A 19,289-nucleotide genomic window follows, 5' to 3' on the forward strand; every position below is an offset into this window, starting at 1 on the left:
TCTTCAGTGGATTTCCATTCATAATCATTGAACAGATCTATGTCCTGCCAAAAGTGCTTCAATGAATTAAAATACTTGGTGACTGAGTCTTTTCCCTGCCGAATCTCACCAAGTTTTAGAGTCAATTCGTAGACCTTAGACTGATTTCCCAAATCAGAGTACATCTGATTCACGTTGTCCCGGAGCTCCTTGGCCGTGGAGTAGCACATATAGTTGGAACTAATATCCTCATCCATGGAGTTCACAAGCCAAGTTATCACCATTGAATTTTCTGCATCCTAAGTCAAGTACGTTGGGTCCTCCGATACTGGTGTCTTCTTGTCTCCTGTCAGGTACCCATCTTTCCCCGCCCTCTGATGTACATCCGAACGAACTGGGACCACCGTAAATAATTGTCACCATTAAGGCGAATATTGGTGACTTGAACCGAGTGAGAATCGATATTGGGGGCTTGGGTTGCAAGATTGGTTGGCTGGGTTGTGACAGACAGGGTTAACACGGAGGAAACGTCAGACATGGCTGATTAGCAAAGAAATTGTGCAGAAAAGAAATTAGGGTTTTCTTTTTTCCCGAATTTCTTAGGGTGGCTCTGATAGCATAAAAATCTTAAAGGGAAAAAGATATGGAATAAACATTTTTTCTGTATTAGCTCACAATATTCAAAAGTTTACACGAGTTCTCTTTATAGGAGAGAATACAAGCACAAAATCAGAAAACTGGTTACAATAGTTAGCTGGCCTAATTAATAATTTTCTAATTTACAGTATTGACCAATATTCTATTTACAACAAATATCCTCCAAATATTATACTTACAACTAATAATATTTGGTAGTATTATTACTGAATCTTTCTTTTTCAACAAAAACTAAACTAAACAATTAATAATCAAAAAAAAATAATATAGCTTCTACATGTGTGAAAAAACTTAATTGAACTTGCAAAACTTTATCAAGGTTCTAATTAATTACAGAAATTAAATTTAAAAGAGATGAGAGCAATTAAAAAAATAATAATAATCAATTTACTGAAAATTTTTAATTTGTTCTCATTTTTCTAATCCATTATTAAAAAAAAAAATCAAAATCAAAACAAATAGAAGGTACCAGAAATGGAATCGAAAAGAAATAAGAGAAATTAAAACTTAGAAGAAAATTTTAAATTACTAAAAAAATTTAATTTGTTATCATGTTGCTAATTAATTGCAAAAATTCTCATAATAGAGAAAAAGAATTGAAAAAAATTAAAAATCCACACTTTGTATGGATTAGAAAGGTATCAGGAACTAACTTTTACCTATTCTTTTCTCTCTTGAAACCCTAGAAGCAAAACAACAACAACCCTAAATTATCTTCAGTAGTTTAATATATTTAAAATAGTTAAAATTGAAATGGAAATCTAAAGAAATCTAATTCAAAAATAAATTAATATATTTAAAAACCCTAGAAGCAAAATCAAAAGGACGAAGATCAAAGAAATATATTATTGTAAAATTGTTATTTAGGGAAGACTAAAAATACAATAAAATGGGGTTTATTTATAAATATTACTATTCCTTTTATTAAATCCTTTTCTAATTAGATTTTTTTCAGTAGTTTAATTTTTTAATATTTTATATTTATAGTAGTCCTTTTATTGAATCCTTTTTTAACTAGATTTTCTTTAGTAATTTAATTTATTAATATTATATATTTATAGTAGTTAAAATTGAAAAAGAAATCTAAAGAAATGTAATTACAAAATAAATTAATATATATGTACTGAAACACAATATTGTACAATTATTACTAAATACTACTTTTATTGACTATATCTCTCACGCCAAGTAGTGCAACGGTCTCTCTGCTATTTCTCTCCGTTTACACGTACAAGGGCTGCCTCTACATGGGTTGTTGCTTCTTATACCTGGGTTTGCCTGGGCCCAATTTGGATTCTTGTTCTGGGCCTGTTGTTTTGTTCTGTTTTTGTAAAATCTTCTTCGGCCCAAGCTGAAGCCCATTGTACATATGTTCATTTCTTTATACAATTGCCTTCCCAAAAAAATAATAATAATAATAATTCAGGGATCCAATACATGCTTTTATTATCTCCTCATGCTAGTTAATCGAAGCAATTATGAAAATAAAACTTCCCTTGCTAATGATTAAGAAATTAAAATCTCTCCGAGACACTTCTTTTCTGGAAAAGGCACCGTACATTGAATTCATTCGAGTCGTACATATTATACACATACGGGCGTATATTGTAGCCAGTGCACGAGTTCATTCAATTAATTACTTTAAAAAGTTACATGAAATCGGGTGGCAGTCAGGACTCAAGCAAGTTGCACTGAACAAGAGTGCAAACCGAGGAAGACATCAAGTTTTTTCTATAGCTGATAGACATGGATAATTGCCTTAACAAACTTCCCCCCTCAAGAATTAGTTGCTTAGTGAAATGTTTCTACTTGGTACTCATTTATCTCAAATTCTAATCTAGGTGGACAGATAGATATAATTTCATGAAATATTCCATAAAACTATAAATTCAAAATGCGTAGATAAAGAGCAGCATTGTACTGATATTTGATTAAATTTTCAAACCTAACCTGCCTGCATAAAGAGATGTTTAAAATGACAACTCACGGCACTTCAATATAAATGAACTAAATTTATAAAGTAGCATAGCTTTTGTAACTGAACAATTATCTACGGATATGACACGTAAAATTTTAAAAAAGTAGGACACAGGTACGACGTGAACATGGCTACATATAAATATAAATTTTTATTTTTATACATATATTCAGTAATAGTATTATAAAATTTTAATTTATTTATAATTTTTATACTAATAGTTGTTATAAAATGAATTAGAAAATGAAATTATGTCATTATTGTAATGATTTTTATACGATATATATCACTATTTTGTTATGATAGTATTCATATTATTTTCAAAATTAGTAGGTAGACTTATGTTAGAAATGTCTGAGAAGTGTTGACCAAGTATCCGAAAAGTATCAACGCAGTATGGAAAGTGTCAGTAAAGTGTCTGAAATAATAAAAGTAATTTTTATTTATGGACACCTATATAAAGTGTCCGACACATCAGACACAGGTACGACTCTTTCGTAGAAATGTCCATACTTCTGAGCCGTACAATAAAGAAAAACTTCTAAACCCTAACTTCAACCTTAGCTTAACCCAAATGCAAAAAACAGGCGCGCAGAATGTCCTCCAACGCCGCTTCACCTATTCCGTCTGATCAGCTGTAGAAACACATCATAAAAAGAACAAAAATGTGAAATAAAATAGAAATATAAATCATCACCATCCTTCAACAAAAAGAAAATAATATAATCAACTAGATGCAGTTAGTATATCTATGTTGAATTTTCCCCAACTCAGCAACAACTAAAGTTAAAATATCACTAGAGACTGATTACATTTCTTCAATGTCTTAGTACATGTTTAAATTAGCTTAAAGATGTTGCCATTGTTAGTTCTACAATTCTGTGCAGACTTGGGCCAACATGTTTAAGATTCATCCACCAAAATACATCCAATTTCACAACCATTGTCTAATACAAGTAAGTATTTCACCAGAGTAAGTATGTCAAATTATTCTGAAATAATTATGGAAAACCATTAAAACTATTAAATTCGAAAAACTATGTCAAATTCCTAACCTTCTAAGCCTTTTAAACTAAGACCTTCGAAACTTATGACATATTCTGGCAAAATATGGGTATTCATGAGGGTACTCACTCCACACAACGTACATTTTAGGAGCTGAAAGATTGTCAACACCAGAATCAAACTCGGATGAACAAGCTCTGACTTCCCCAAGATAACGTGACAAAGCAGTACATGCCTCACACCATCCTCATCAACAATGGCATATTTAACACTGTAAAACAAGCCCATTAACCAAAAATGTATATGTATACAAAATTACAAAAAAAATTATATACTCTTAAAGCAATTACACACAATCAATAATACTCAGACATTAATCAATTAGTGCATGACCAATTGTATGTCCTGCATATGACATGAATGAACTGATGATGAAAAATAATTTAAGAAAATTGTTTGATCGAAATACTTGCTTACCTTTCCATATAGACCAATCCTCAGGTTAATTGGAGACAAATGCCAAAGCCATACAATTCATTGCTCTCACTCTTAGGCTCAGCTTTCCCACAATGACCAAAACCATGAGAAATTGTTTTTCTAATCTCATTCTTGGAAGCACCATACCAACCAAACTTCACATTGGCATTGCCATCACACTTGTTTTCCATAGCTTCCTCAAAAATTTGGAACGAACGAAGCCGGGCTCGTCCAGTAAAGCCAGAAGCATATCTGTGTATTGCCAATACTCTGTTATGAGGTCGAAGAGGACCCAAACCCGAAAAAATTCCTTTTCGGGATAATCTCAAACAGGTTATCCCCTTCACCTACTAATTCTCTGCATATAAATCTTATAATAACTAATAACTAAACAAAATAATTAAGACATCAAGCTTGGGTTTGCTCCCAATGGTCACCGTACGGGTCTTCGCAGGGTCATTAGAGATTTACCCGGTAACTTTAGGAACTCGTGCAATTAGTCGAGATGTGCAGGAGCTAGCCTCGACACCCACGATTATAAAAATAAATAAATAAATAAAAATAAAAAATAATTAAGAGATCCATCTAATATATATATATATATATATATATATATATATATATATATATATATATATATATATATATATTTATCGGATGTCCCAAAGGAACCGTCCATCTAATATTAAGCTGTTTTGATTGTCTCCTTTTAACTTAATAATTTTATTAATAGTTACAACAAAATTTTACGCACAAAACAATGATTTTATAACTCAACAGTTTCTGGATTACACATAAATTAAATATTTAGCCTACAATAATTACAACAAATATGAATTAAATAAAAGGATGAGACTCTCAACGTTTGTAAATTTAAAACAATATCAATTATGCAAAATTGAACAAGACACGGACATTATTATAAGAATGAACCATAGAATTTAAACACACCCCCATAATAATAACTCAACAATAGAAATTAAGAAAGGAGAATGACAATAATAAAATAAAATAGAAATAAATATATATAATAATGCTCATCGATCTGAATTTCTCCATCTCACTTGGAATAGTTAGATTCCAAAGATTTGAGGCTATTATTAGCATTTTGTAGCTTTGGAGTAGTGCTCCTGTTCATAAACAACCAGCAAGCTGAAACCCTGCCATGATCATGATCATGATGATCTTGTAATGTTTCATCTTTGGAGCATGAGTTGGTTCCATGATCATCATCTTCTATGATTTCGTCTTTGGAACATGGGTTGGTTCCGGATTGTTGGACCGGAGAAGGCGAATACTTGGAGGATTGGCGCTGGAGCTTCCTAATGGTGCTTATTGGTACGGCGTAGAACTTCTGTCCGGGCATTAGAGTGGTGTCCGGGGACACAATGGCCCAAGGGTCACGGAAGACATGGCGGTGGGCAACGCAGTATCTAGGGTTCCGGAGCATGATCTCGGATGCAAGAACAGGCCTGTCATGAAGCTCCACGTGGCCGCCGGGATGAACAATCTTGACAAGCATGTTCTTTGTGTTGTTTGTGCAAAGCCATGAGCTTAAGAAGGACATGGCCGGTGTAGCTAGCTTCTATCGATCTCATGCATCGACACACACACACACACACACACACATAGAGAAAAAGAGTGCGTGTTGGTGGTGTTGTAGTTTGCTAGTGTGTATTTGGTTATAAGTTTAATTAGTGGTATTTCTATTGGGTAGACTCAGAATATCCATGACAGGCTGTGCTCTGAGAATATCAATTACAGGTTGTGCTCTTGATATTCTCGGTCATGGCTTGTTTTATTTGAGCCACCATCAATAACATTGTGGTTACTATATATATATATATACATTATATATTATATAGTAGTCACTATATGGTCGAGTTTAGGGTACTTGATGTCTTGATCAAATGATAACTTTTGGGTGGACTTTTGAGTTTGGATCTCAAAGTAGTTAATCTTTATAAAATAATATCAAACCATTCCAACACTCCAGCTGGTACATGTACGTTTTGGATACTTCAATATAAAGGTTCACCACTTGAAGGAGTATAGAACTCATTTTAGAGAAAAGCAAATGAATAGTGGTACAATTTCACTGATGAACATTTTATCCTTTTTGATCCGCGGGTTGGTCACGTGGAATAAAGGCGTGGGATAGATATTTTGAAAGAGGAGGTCTCTAGTTGGACACTCGAAAGGTGCATTAAAGGCAATACTCTTTTTGAATTGTTCGTGACTTATTCAAAGACTATTATTTAAATCTCGTCAATACCCCCTAATTTATCTTCTAAAAATGAGTCCAAAACACCCGTCCAAAGGGGTCATCTTATCCTTGATCAATTAAAGTACTTGATCAAGAAATTCTCACTTGTAACTTAAAATAATTTCCCTTTTTGTTGTGGTATTTTTTTTTATTTAAAAGTTTTTGTGATCCGATAGTTGTTATAATTGACTTTCAATGACGAGGACTATCCCTTGCACTTCACATACTCTAGAATCAGATTAGAGTCAAATTTATGTATTTTTATTTTTTTACTATTTTTTTATTTATGTTCCACGAGGAGTGAGAAGTACATTAAAAGAAGCATTTAAGAGTTGTTCTTGTCCAAAAAAAAAAAAAAAAAAAGATGGCACATAAAACTAGGCATGCAGCAGCCCTATCCTTCCATGCATTCAATATCCACCCTTTCCTCTCCCCATACACCTGTAAACTGTTTCATGTGAATTTACTTATTAGTCTGCATGCATCAAACTTACTCTACTATTATGCACTCTCCTTGGTTTTGATAGTTATAACCATAAAATTACCTTAAGAGAGAAAAAGAAAGGGTATGAATATATATTCTTCATCCAAATCCATACATATCGAAATTCGTAACATATAGCTAGCTAGCTAGCACGCACCAAGTCCATCACTTGTATTAAATGCTGCAAATATGGGCTGCATTTAAGCACCACTTTCCACCTAATACACACACAAACTCAGACATTTGAGTTCTTATATGAATGAGTACAGAGAACCATCATGTGCAAGAAAAGTGAGGTGGACAATGAAGTAGCTAGCTAGAAAGATGAAAGCAAACATAGTGATAGCCATTGTGTTGGCACTACTGTTGATCACTTCTACAATTTTCACAGAAGCCAGAACTCTTTCAAAACACAAACACCAACATCAAAAGGAAGAAGATAACAAGAGAAGCAGCAATAGAAGTAGAAGAAGAAGTGGTGGTGGTGGTGGTGGAAGAAGAACAAGTAGAGGCAGAGGCAGAGGCTCATCGTCAAACTGTGATCCTCTCTTTCAATACTTATTTGGAAGCTGTGGCCAATGGCCCTTCACAAGGTCCTCTCCCAACAACCCCTTCGACCCAAGACCCAACCCTTCCCCGCCTCGCCCCAATCCACCTCTGCCGCCGTCTCCTTCACCACCGGTTCCCTTACCTCCACTAGTCCCTTCACCTCCACCCATAGTAGTGCAACCACCACCGGTAGTCCCTTCACAACCACCACCGGTTATGCCACTTATACCACTTGCACCACCACCACTTGTTCCTTCGTCACCACCACCAGCAGCTCTTTCACCACCACCAGTTGCCCCTTCATCGCCTCCTCCTGTTACACCATCACCACCACCGGTAACATCAGCACCCCCACCAGCTGAGACTTCACCTCCACCAGCGTCACCACCGCCTTCCGCACCACCACCTTCCCCACCACCACAATCACCACCACCGCCTTCTGCACCACCACCATCACTACCACCGCCTTCTGCTCCACCGCCATTACTTCAATCACCGCCGCCACCTTCCCCTCCACCGCCATTAGTTCCCTCTCCGCCTCCACCTGAAATTCCCATATTTCCACCACCATTAGTCCCATCACCACCACCACCGGCAGATATACAACCACCACCAGAACTCCCATTTGTATTTCCACCACCACTAGTTCCTTCACCACCACCACCTGAAGTCATACAACCACCAATATTTCCATGGTTATCACCTCCTGATCAGGCAACCACTGACACTCCTCCCCTTCCCCTTTTTTCTCCGCCACCATCTTTCCCTCTACCTCCAGACTTTTCTCTTCCACCACCAGAACAAGAAGCCCCACCAGATGAATTTACACTTCCAACACCTCTTGTCTCACTATTTCCTCCACCAGAAGAGCCGCCACTTTCGTTTACTCCACCTGTGATGTCGACCCCACCAGCACCCGATTCAGACATGGGTCAGATTCCGACATTCCCACTTCCACCTCCGGTGGTGGTTCCGGATATTCCGGTGCCATTTTCTTTTACACCTCCAACACCTGATGCTTTCAGTGACCCATTTCAGCAGTCACAATCACCACCACTTCCTTTCCTCCCTCCAACACCGGATGCTGATGTTGGTCATATTCCAACATTCCCACTTCCACAGTCGCCGGGATTTTCTATGCCGCCTCCAGTTGTGGTTCCCGATCTTCCTGTGAATCCAGCAGAGCCACTGCCATTTTCATCAGCTCCACCAGCACCAGATGCTTTCAATGAGCCACTGCAGCAGCCACAAACACCACCACTTCCGATGTTTCCTCCCGTTCAACTTCCTCCACAAGTGGGTTCACCTCCATTTTAGAAATAATTCATTTGTGTTCACCTCCATTTTCTTATGTATGGCTGATATTGTTTTGGGCATTAATATTTGTTTGGAGAATTTAAGGGAGATTTGTCTTAATCACAGGACTTCTTTTTACTGGGATAGGTTCATTCATGCGAGTATGTTTACCTTACAATAGTTGAGTACCAGCTCAAATGAAGATAGGTTTCTGAACAAAGAATTAATGACTTGGTTTAACTACAAAGAGCTAACATGGAACTACAAAAACAGTGAATAAATCCATCGGGACAATCCATAAACAGCTCCTCAAGCAATCACTGCTTCGATCTCTAGGCTGCTCCTTTATATGATCTAGAGAGTGGACATCAATAAAACAAGTTCTCCAGAGAACTACAACTAATGTTTCACATAGAAGACAAGAGGACAATAAAGAAAAAGAAATCCGCCTAGATTAAAATTCATTCGCCCAAAAGAGCGGGGTTAAGAAAAAGGAAGACATTGATACATGCTTATTTAATTCTTGTAATCTGGGTTGTCTCGGAGACCAAGTTTAGAGAGAATAAGGCAGTAGGAATCCCAGTCAGTTCTACGGAGATACTTCAACAACTTCTTCCTCCTCTGAATCATGCCTTGAAGACCCTTCCGAGAATGCTTATCCTATGGCATTTATTTATTTATTAGAAATATAGCAACTCATTAGCAAATTTGCAGCAGAACAAAATTATACAGTAGTAATCTATAAAACTAAAGAGCCAAGGACAATAGGACATTTCCTAAAGATTACAACACTCTTTCTTACAAGATTGCCATCATGTCACTGGTTATCAAAAATGCAACTCACCAAAGAATATTAGCATCAATTTAGCAAACATAGGACATTTTTTTTTTTTTTTCTTAGTTGGTGCTCACACGCACATGCCTCCACTGTGGCTCGAACTCCTGACCTCTTTTTGGGAAGTAGGGGCATGATACCGCTAGGCCATGGCCTATTGGTAACATGGGACATTTTAGTAATGACTAGTTTCACATACTAAGTTAATGACAGACACCATGCCATGCAGCAATAGCTAAGTTGAACCTTTTTAAGGCATTAGATTTGACTCAATATTCCCCAACCCAAGAAAGAATATATGGAGAGGGCAGTAGTGTCAATCGTGTAAATTTTTAGAGTAAATTCAATATGCTTACAACTACACGTCCACCAAAAAAATCACTACTTAATCATTTCAAAGATCTAATATTAAGTTTACAAGAGTGTACTCTGATCAAGAACTCTAATGACCACCTAAAAAGATATAGGGAAGTATATATAATTAATCCAGATACCTTTTTGTGCAAAGTTGAAGACAGGTGCTTGATCTTTGTTGTGAGTTGTGCCACTGCAAAATTGCAAAAGTTGAAGCATCAAAATTATTTATACAGAAAACCGTGCAAACATGGTACGGAAAACATTTGAAGTATTACTGGACGTCTTCCACTGGAATTGCTTCTTGCAAACAAAAATTAACAAGTTTAGATGGTAATCAACCTCCCATCCAGCATTGGGGCAAGAATGGTTGTAAAAAATAGATATGGAACTGAAAGACATCAAGTGCCAGGATTCTTCGATTGCAACTAGGAGAAAGAAGAATGCAAAAACCACTACTGAAAACAAATAAAATAGTTTGAATAAAAAGAGACTTCAACTCAATCAATTAAAGAGAGCAATAACCCAACTTCAGGTTCATCTACACAATCCCATCATACCAATGGTTATCAAAGCAATCTTTGGTCTTTCAATGAACATGGATAAACCATCTGGAGTGCCTTTGACCTTGTTCCACATTGATGTCACTTATTTAAAATGCAATCTTTTCTATTATATCCTTTCTTTTCTTGCAACTAATCTATCTTAAAACCTTCATTTCAAGCACTCATTTTATGAAAATGTTAATAAAATGGCGATGTTCCTTACCACAAAGCTTGATTAGCATATAGTGTTCTATAAAAACCTTTCACACTTTGATAAATGTTGATCGCAAAACAATAGAGAAGTGTTCTTTCACTTCATTTTTATTTTTTATTTTTATAAGTGCCCTTTCATCAATTTCAGTTCTATGGGTACAGTGTCTATGAAAGTATCAAAGCAGTTGCTCTAAATATAACTTGGTCACAAATACTGACTACTACTCAATTCGTTCCTAGTTATACCAAATTATGTTAAACAAATTAACTCTTTCCCACCCTTACTACAATTTTGTCAATTAAAATTTCTGTCAAAACATACTAAACACAACAGAACTTCACACATTGTGTTTGACAAAATTGTCCATTCTTCACACAAACACAAAAAAGTAAGCTGGAGATTAATGTCCCTCGGGGAAGAAAAGGATGACTGAAAAGAACACAGATACTATTTGTATAATTAAAACAAAAAATAGATATTTCCTCTGCTCTGATGGCATAACATTATCAACTCTTTAAAGGAGGTCATAATCCTTTTCTAAGTCAAGAGCTAAGAAGCACGGACACTCCAAAATGGGCGAAGAATCCGTGTCCGACACGTGTCGAACACGGACACGCGTCGGACACGCCCTGACACGTGTCGGACACGCCAAAAAACATGTCTGGAATTTTTTTATTTTTTTTTATTTTCGGACACGGCTTGGACACGGTTCGGACACGGCTTGGACACGGCTCGGACAGCTCGGACACGGCTCGGACAGTTCGGACACGGCTCGGACACAGCTCGGACACACTTTTCTGGATTTTTTTTTTTTTTTTAAATTTTTAATGCTGATATGTTAATTTTTTTTTTTAAATTTTTAATGCTGATATGTTCTATTTTTTGTTTTGTACTACCCTAAAGATGGTGATATATATATATACTAACCTAAAGATGCCACAATTCGCCGTGTCCGTGTCCTAAAGATGCTGATATATATATATACTAACATATCAGTGATATATATATATATATTCCAACCTAAACATATCAGTGTTTTTTTTTAAAAATTATTAATGCTGATATATATATATATATATACTATTCGCCGTGTTCGTGTGCTAATTTTTTTGGATTTGCCGTGTCGCTGTGTCCGTGTCGTGTCGTATCCGTGCTTCTTAGGTCAAGAGCATATAGAAGTTTGCAATCTAAAGGTTCTTAAACAACTTTGCCAAATCCTATCATCCATAGGTGCCACCACCTCTAGCTTTTCACTTACCCATATATATGTGTCTGTATATACTTGATAAGTAAAGTATATTAGAAAAGCGCTCAAACGAGGAGCACGCCTATATACAACTTCAAGAACACTAAAGACCTTTCAGCTTTCAGACTATCCATAAAATCAACTATATATATATATATATATATATTTTTTTTTTTTCCCTTGTCTGTCATTCTTAGCATTGCAACTCGGTGTGATGATATCTCCAGTTCAGTTATTATATGCCTGTATCTGAATTTTGTACATGTTTTTGACAGCATAACTTTCTAAAACAAAAAATTGGCTTCGTTTTTCTCATATAATATTCCTTTTTATTTTGATTGGTGATCTATGATCCCGCAATGGCAGAACACTTAAAATAATTTCTCTGCTTTATCTTCCCTCGTGAAAAATAAACCAAAAAAGACCACCATCAAGTACCTCTAAGCTGCCAATTTTCATAACTATCCCATCTTGACTTTATCCTATCACAATTTCCTCATTTCTGTCTCCTTTACCATTTTTTCCTTTTTGGTGGAAACAAACACGCTATCCTGCAAATATGCTGTCTTCATTGTAAAGTATCTTTGAATTTTGAACTTAAATAAAACCTACTATAGTATATCCTTGTGATATTTGAATGCCTCAATTTTAACTTTCTGAAAAATATTGTATTTAAAAACCTTCCTAAGCTCCAAATAGCAAGCTGTGTACGAAAGCATTTTTGCACTAGTAGTTGAACATCATCATTCTACCATCAAGTTTCTTTGTATAATGACCACATCCTTTAGGCTCTCCAAGTACCTTTCTGCCACCCATTCAATAATATGAATTATCTTCTACCACGTTCCCTTAGTATCTTCTTCCAACTACCATCTTTCACATTTTAAACCACCAAGTTCTAGAACTAACCAACACTTGAATACCATCTTCCAATTACAGGCACTTAAATACTAACCGACATCACACAAGATGTCACTCTCCAATCAATCATGTAAATTCAGATGTTAACCAAGCACTCTAATAGTAAAACCCTCAACATATAAAATTAAAGATCTATTACATTAGTTCAACCATATTTTCCAACTCAGTAACATATGTGTTTGTCTATTCCGTCTTAAAGGCATTAATCATATAAGCATTTTTTCTTCTGAGACTAGTTAACCAATATTTCTCTACGACAACGATTATGTAATTGAATGTACCAAATCTATCACCTAGACACAAACTTACACTTGACACACACATACAGGAGTCCATGTGATATGGCTTCACTGCTTCACATGCATCCATGAAGTTGTGCAGCATGTTACCTTCAGAAGACATCCCAAAGATACTCTATGCATTAATCACAACAATTAACTAATCAAATGTTTGAGCAAAGGTCATTGCTTGTAAGATTCAATAACTTCATGACCCTTGCATCTGTTGCTTTCTTTAGAATGTGATCTTTGAGACCTTGATCACCAGTCACTCCTGTCGTTTTTTCACTAGATTCAACGGTTATGTCATTGCTTGTCGTTTTTTCTTTAGATTCAAAGCTCGAGATGGAAGATTTGTCCAATTTTGGGAGGATTCCTGGTGTGAGGATAGGCCTTTGGCTCTTGTGTTCCCAAGACTATTCAGGATTGCTATTGACAAACATGCTATGGTTGCTGGCTGCTATCATCTTGATAGCGGGACGTTGTCTTGGGATGTGCGATTCCGGCGATCTTTTCAAGATTGGAAGTTGGATGATGTCACTGGTTTGCTAGTCCTTTTGTATAGACAGGAGTTGGATGGCACTGGTGTGGATTCCCTGATTTGGGTGCCTTCTTCACAAGGGACGTTCCAGGTCTGGTCCTTCTTTGTGCGCCTCTCTAGTTTTCATGGTTTGCCCTTCCGTGGAAGACGGTGTGGCTTTCTAAGGCACCTCTTAGGGTGACCTTTTTTGTGTTGACTACAGCTTGGAGTACGATTCTGACTTTGGACAATTTGAGGAAGAGAAGACATATCATTGTTAACCGGTGTTGTCTTTACAAGTGTTATGGGGAGTCCGTGGATTATCTTCTACTGCATTGTCCTGTTGCCTATGATTGTTGGAGTCTTATGTTTAGTTTGTTTGGTATCTATTGGGTCATGCCTCGGACTTCTCGAGAGTTGCTTGATATCTGGAGGGGCCAATGGGTGGGGACTCAAGCTAGAGATTTCTGGAGGGTGACCCCTTTTTGCATTTGGTGGAGCCTTTGGAAAGAGCGGAATAGTAGATCTTTTGATGGAAAGGAATCCCCTATTGGAGCGCTGAAATTTTCTATTATTTGTAACCTTTTTTGTTGGGGTTGGGGGAGAGATTTTTCTTCTTTTGAGGATATTGTGGACTTCTTGGGCTCTTTGAGTTCATAGGTTCCATTTTTGTGTATAGCTTGGGACGCGTTCCCCTTTTGAACGCTTTCTAATACATTTTACTTGTCAAAAAATATATATATATATATCAATATCATTTCAATTTGGTGCAAAATGCAAAATAAATAAATAAACCCTTTAGTTTTCTCAAATTTGCAAATAACCTGCCTGGATTCTCAATTTGGTAATTAACCACCTATAATTTCATAAAACCCTACAAAATACCCTGGCCTCTTTTTTCCCTTAGACATGGATGGAAAACAGTCATGTACCACACATGTTCACAATTCATAACTTTTTTATATTATGACCAAAAGTCCCTTTCTATTAGATTGAAGAAAATGTTGCACTTACTTCCACCCCTAGTTAGGTAAAAATAAATCGTGCTCCCCTTAAATTTGGATAATCTCAATTGCACCCCTCTAGTTAATAGTTAATACGATTGTAAAATCACCCCCTGTCGTCAATCTCATTAACTGTCAAATGTGTGATGACATCAAAATTCAGGCTTAAAATGGCAATTATGCCCTTGAAGTGCAATGTAAAGACACTTTTACCCTCTCACTAACTCCTACTTTGCTCTCACATACCCCCTCTATCTAAAACTCATTCTCAATCTAAAACTCTCCCTCTTTCTAAAACACTCTCTCAAACTCTCCCAGACACACAACACTTCTCTCTCCACACACACACACGTAAAACTACAAAGAATACAGAGCTAAAGGAAAAAGAAAAATATATGAAATTCACTATAACAAGTATCTCAAGTTCAACAATTGGTTGTTCCATTCCAAAATTCCCTTCCCTTTCCTCTTTGGCAGCAAAACACAACCTTCCTTTTCGAAAAATACTATAGTAGTTGATTGGATTTGGAGATTGAAACGATTGTAATCAGAGATAAGTCTCTTTTTAAACAACGTTGCCCATGTTTTTAGCTCTCTCTTCAAATCATAAAGACATTAAGAAATTTTTCAGTAACAATAGCATATTTAAAGAAAAAAGAAACATAGATTATTTTTTATACTGGCAAAGAAGTCCCACAATGTTCTAGGGGAGACTTGAAAAAAAAGATTATGCACAGGTATTATGCAACAAGAAATAAGTCATACAACCTTTACTGGATGGATAACCATGACGAAATCAACTGCGGGATGCTTTACCTTGAACAGGAGTAGATCCACAATCCGACTCTGACAATTTAAATTCATCTCTGACTTTTTTAAGCTGAAGTTTCAGTTTCTCTGCAGATGACATGTTATCTGGATGGAAATACTGCATAAAACAAAAGATAGAATTATTACACCATGAGCTTACTATTTATAACAGCAACATTAAAAAGGTCGACTAACTTCAAACTCCTATAAAAAAATAAAAATAAAAACAAATAATCATGAACCAATTATAGTGTGTTTCTCTGCAGAATTTCAAAGAAAAAGATAAGAGCTCTGGGAAAAAAAAATAAAAATTAAAATTAAAAAGGAGGAGGGGAGCTCCTTCATTCCCTACTTTTTTGCGTAAACTTTTGAACATAAAAATTTAGTCAACCCAAGGGGAAAGTGCTCCCTACTCTATTCCCTTCCCTCCTTCCATCCTACCAAACAGTAAAAGGAGGGGGGGAGCTCCTTCATTCCCTACTTTTTTGCGTAAACTTTTGAACATAAAAATTTAGTCAACCCAAGCGGAAAGTGCTCCCTACTCTATTCCCTTCCCTCCTTCCATTTTACCAAACAGTCTGTCCCTCCCAATTTCTATCCATTCTTTTCCTTCCACTTCCCATCTACCAAACACGCCATAAATAATGCATGTTGATCAAAGTTCCATTTTCCATTCCTTCCTTTCTATTTTTGTTCATCCAAGGAAAAATCTGACCTTTATCAAACCACAAAATAAGTATTCTAACAATGATAATTTGACATGATAAGTGAAAAAAAAAATGCAAATATCACAAACATGACTTCAAAGCATCAAAGCATCCCATTCAAGGTATCATTATTGCACTCAAAAATTCTTGCTGCATAGAAGTGAACTTGTTTGGGAATTTGAATAATATCTCATGATTTCCACAAATATTAGATTACGAGTGGAAGGTAATATATTCACCTTCTTTAACTGGTTTAGGTAGTCTTAACTGGGTTTTATTGGCAAAAAATGAAGCATGGTCCACAAAAGAAATTGACATGAATCCAATGAAGTTCCATAGAACAATCGAAAAGGAAAGACACTATATTCAAGAAAGCAATACTTGCCTTTTCAACTACTTGCTCTTTCGGAGGTGACAGCATAAAGGTCGGAGGTCCAGTAAGCTGGCCTAAGACATTGAGTTTTTGAACTGTAATAATGAATCTGATCAATAGAGTATAAATCAATTCTATAAAAGGATGTGCCATAGAAACTACTCATGTCCATGCATAAAGAAAAAGTAGAAAACAGTATTGACCCAAATTTTAGGTAAATAGGAGTTTGCAAACTCACCAGATTAACCTTCTCAACAAAGATTACCGACTCATAATCAAGGGAAAAAGAAAGAGTAGCTTTTGGGACGTACAAGTACATCATCAACCATGTCTGTATTGATTAAGCTCATAAAAAAGGATAAGAAATTTGCACACACAAAAAAATTATTCCACTTAAGAGTGGCTAAAAGCTGTACAAAAATAAAAATTAATATAATACTAAAAAAATTTATATAGTCAAGGCCGTGTAATTAAAACTTGGGCTGATATCATTAACCGTGCTAACCTTGGTATGGAAGTTATGCACGAAAATAATACTCATAACTTCCCTCTAGACCTAGTTGCTATAGAAGCTCCATCAAAAAATGGATAAGACTTTTTCTTAGTGCATACGAGTGATTGAAAGTAAAGGAGCAATAACCAATTTCTTGTCCTATCAAGATCAAGAGGGTGTTTTCAGGTTGATCATTGCATGAATGCACAAAAAGATTTCCAACAAAAACTCAACACTAAAACGAAAACCAGATTAATCTAATATATTCATTCAGTTCATTGATTGGAGAAATTTTTTGCTGAATTGATATAGCAGAGTGATGGAAGATTTTAAATTTTTACCTTTGCACCAACATTACAGCAGGATATATACATTCCAAAAATTTAACCCCAAAAAATAAAACACCAAAAGTGCTACTGAATGTATCCATGGCTTTTAAACATGGACAGTGACCAAGAGAATCCACACTAGCAAATATGCAGAGAAAGCTTAACAGAGAAAGCTTAACAGAGTTGGTGGCATAAAGAAGACAATGTTACAATTTTCATAATAGTGAAACAGGCAAGCCTAATGCTAGCATCCAGAAGACAAATAAAAAATCAAAAAAAATACAAAAATCAATTATAAAGTAAATGTGCATCAAATCTCAGCCCTAAAACAATTACTCAAATAAAAAAGATAACGTATAGCAGGAAAAAACATTTCCATTATTATATAGAATTGTACCAAACCTAACTGTTTCCCCTCTCAAAAGGGAATTGAAGTATTTCATATATAAAAGACTTAATTTGAATAGAAACAATATCAAACACTTGGACCATATTTTACAATTTGAGAAGCTGAATTGGAAATTTTCTAAAGATCAGAACAATAAGAATATTTTTCTATCAACCATCAAAATGAAGTACCGACCATTGCAATAATTCAACAACCAACTCAATCCTATACTGATTGCATCTATCTATTGACTTAAGTAAACAAAACAATTTTTTTTTTTTTTTTTTTTTTTTTCATGTAAAATAACCACCATAGCATCAACAGCTTGCAAAAGAATCACTTACACGAAACTTTCTTGATCTTCTCCTCATCCAAAAGCTTCAACTTCTGAAGACTCTCTCTCAAATCGCTATAATTGACGCCGACAATTTTTGACTGGGTTTCCTTCTCCTCAATCTCCCTCAACTTCATTAACCTCTGGTTCAACTCTCCAAATGAAAACCAATTCCCCCCATTCGTGGCCGGCCTCAACATCCTCAACTTCTTCCCCAACTCATCATAATCATACATCTTCACAAACTCCGTCTTCATCACCGCCGACTCTAGATTCATCTTCGCATTCATTTCCCTCCCAAACACCGATAACGGTAGGTCATTCCCTCCGAACGCCGTCTTAGACTTGTTCGCATTCGGATCACCCGATTTTGTATTCAAAACCTCTTTAAAATTCGAAAGCGACATTGGATCGTTCAGCCTAACACCTCCATTGCCTTGTTGCTTCGGCGTGTTCGATCGAATCTGCCGCATGCTCTCGCGAATTGCTTGAAACGACAGCTTGGTGTCTTTATTGGCTTCCGCGGCGTTAGATCCTTCACCTGTCGATATCACATTTCGCTTGTAGAGCTCCTGGAACGAGACGTGCTGGGACTGCGGAGGCGATGGTTGGCCGCCAGGCGGTGGGACGGCGGAGCGACTGCGGAATTCGGCGAGGTTCTTGAGTATGTCTTCGAGGGGTGCGACGTTGGTGGTGTTTGTGGTGGAGAAGGAAGGAGGGAACGGCTTGCGAGGTTGCCTTTGCTGTGGTGGTGATTGTTTGAGACTGGATTTGACCTCGCTGAAGTAGGAAGAGAACGAAGGTTGTGGCTGTGACTGTGACTGTGACTGTGATTGTGGTTGTGGTTGTGGCTGCGATGGTGGTGAAGAAGTGGCGTTTTGGTCTTCGGCGTTGGGGTCTGAGGTTGAAGACGAGAAGAAGTGAATGAAATTAGGGTTTCCGATGGTTCTGTGCTTGGGTCTGAGCTGAAGAGCTACTGTTGCCGCCATTGGCGAGCTGAGTGAGATTTTTGGAAAGTGGAAACCCTCGAATTTTGAACACCTGAAGGCTGTAGACGGTCGGTGTGCATGACAACTGACAAGCAAGTGTGGTTCGAGGACTCTCGGGTTATGCCATTTTACCCATTCATCAACTCCTAAATCGGAGCCCGATCCATTTGGACATTCTGAAGAAACGCTTATTGTAATTGGGCCGACAACAAACTAAGGGACCTGTAGCCCAGGCCCGTTGTTTCTTGGCCAGCATCA

General features: G+C 36.6%; 2 protein-coding genes across 2 annotated transcripts; one reads left to right on the top strand and one right to left on the bottom strand.

The window, feature by feature from the left end:
• Nucleotides 1–7,170: 7,170 nt before the first annotated feature.
• On the top strand, nt 7,171–8,750 carry LOC132281587 (leucine-rich repeat extensin-like protein 3). Its single transcript, XM_059783283.1, has one exon. It carries the CDS (start codon nt 7,171–7,173, stop codon nt 8,710–8,712), a length of 1,542 nt encoding a protein of 513 aa, XP_059639266.1. The 3' UTR covers nt 8,713–8,750.
• A 147-nt stretch (nt 8,751–8,897) lies between these two features.
• On the bottom strand, nt 8,898–19,142 carry LOC132280877 (uncharacterized). Its single transcript, XM_059782635.1, has 5 exons — nt 18,053–19,142; nt 16,511–16,593; nt 15,425–15,536; nt 10,021–10,073; nt 8,898–9,351 (listed from the first exon to the last, which is right to left on the bottom strand). The coding sequence occupies exons 1-5, from the start codon at nt 19,029–19,031 to the stop codon at nt 9,208–9,210; spliced, it is 1,371 nt and encodes a 456-aa protein (XP_059638618.1). The 5' UTR covers nt 19,032–19,142; the 3' UTR covers nt 8,898–9,207.
• Between the last annotated feature and the right edge of the window lie 147 nt (nt 19,143–19,289).

The sequence above is a fragment of the Cornus florida genome, unplaced genomic scaffold (genome assembly GCF_030987335.1).
Source record: "Cornus florida cultivar Cherokee Brave unplaced genomic scaffold, ASM3098733v1 CherokeeBrave_3.0.0_Hap2_Chr11, whole genome shotgun sequence".
In the NCBI taxonomy this organism is placed as follows: Eukaryota; Viridiplantae; Streptophyta; class Magnoliopsida; order Cornales; family Cornaceae; genus Cornus; species Cornus florida.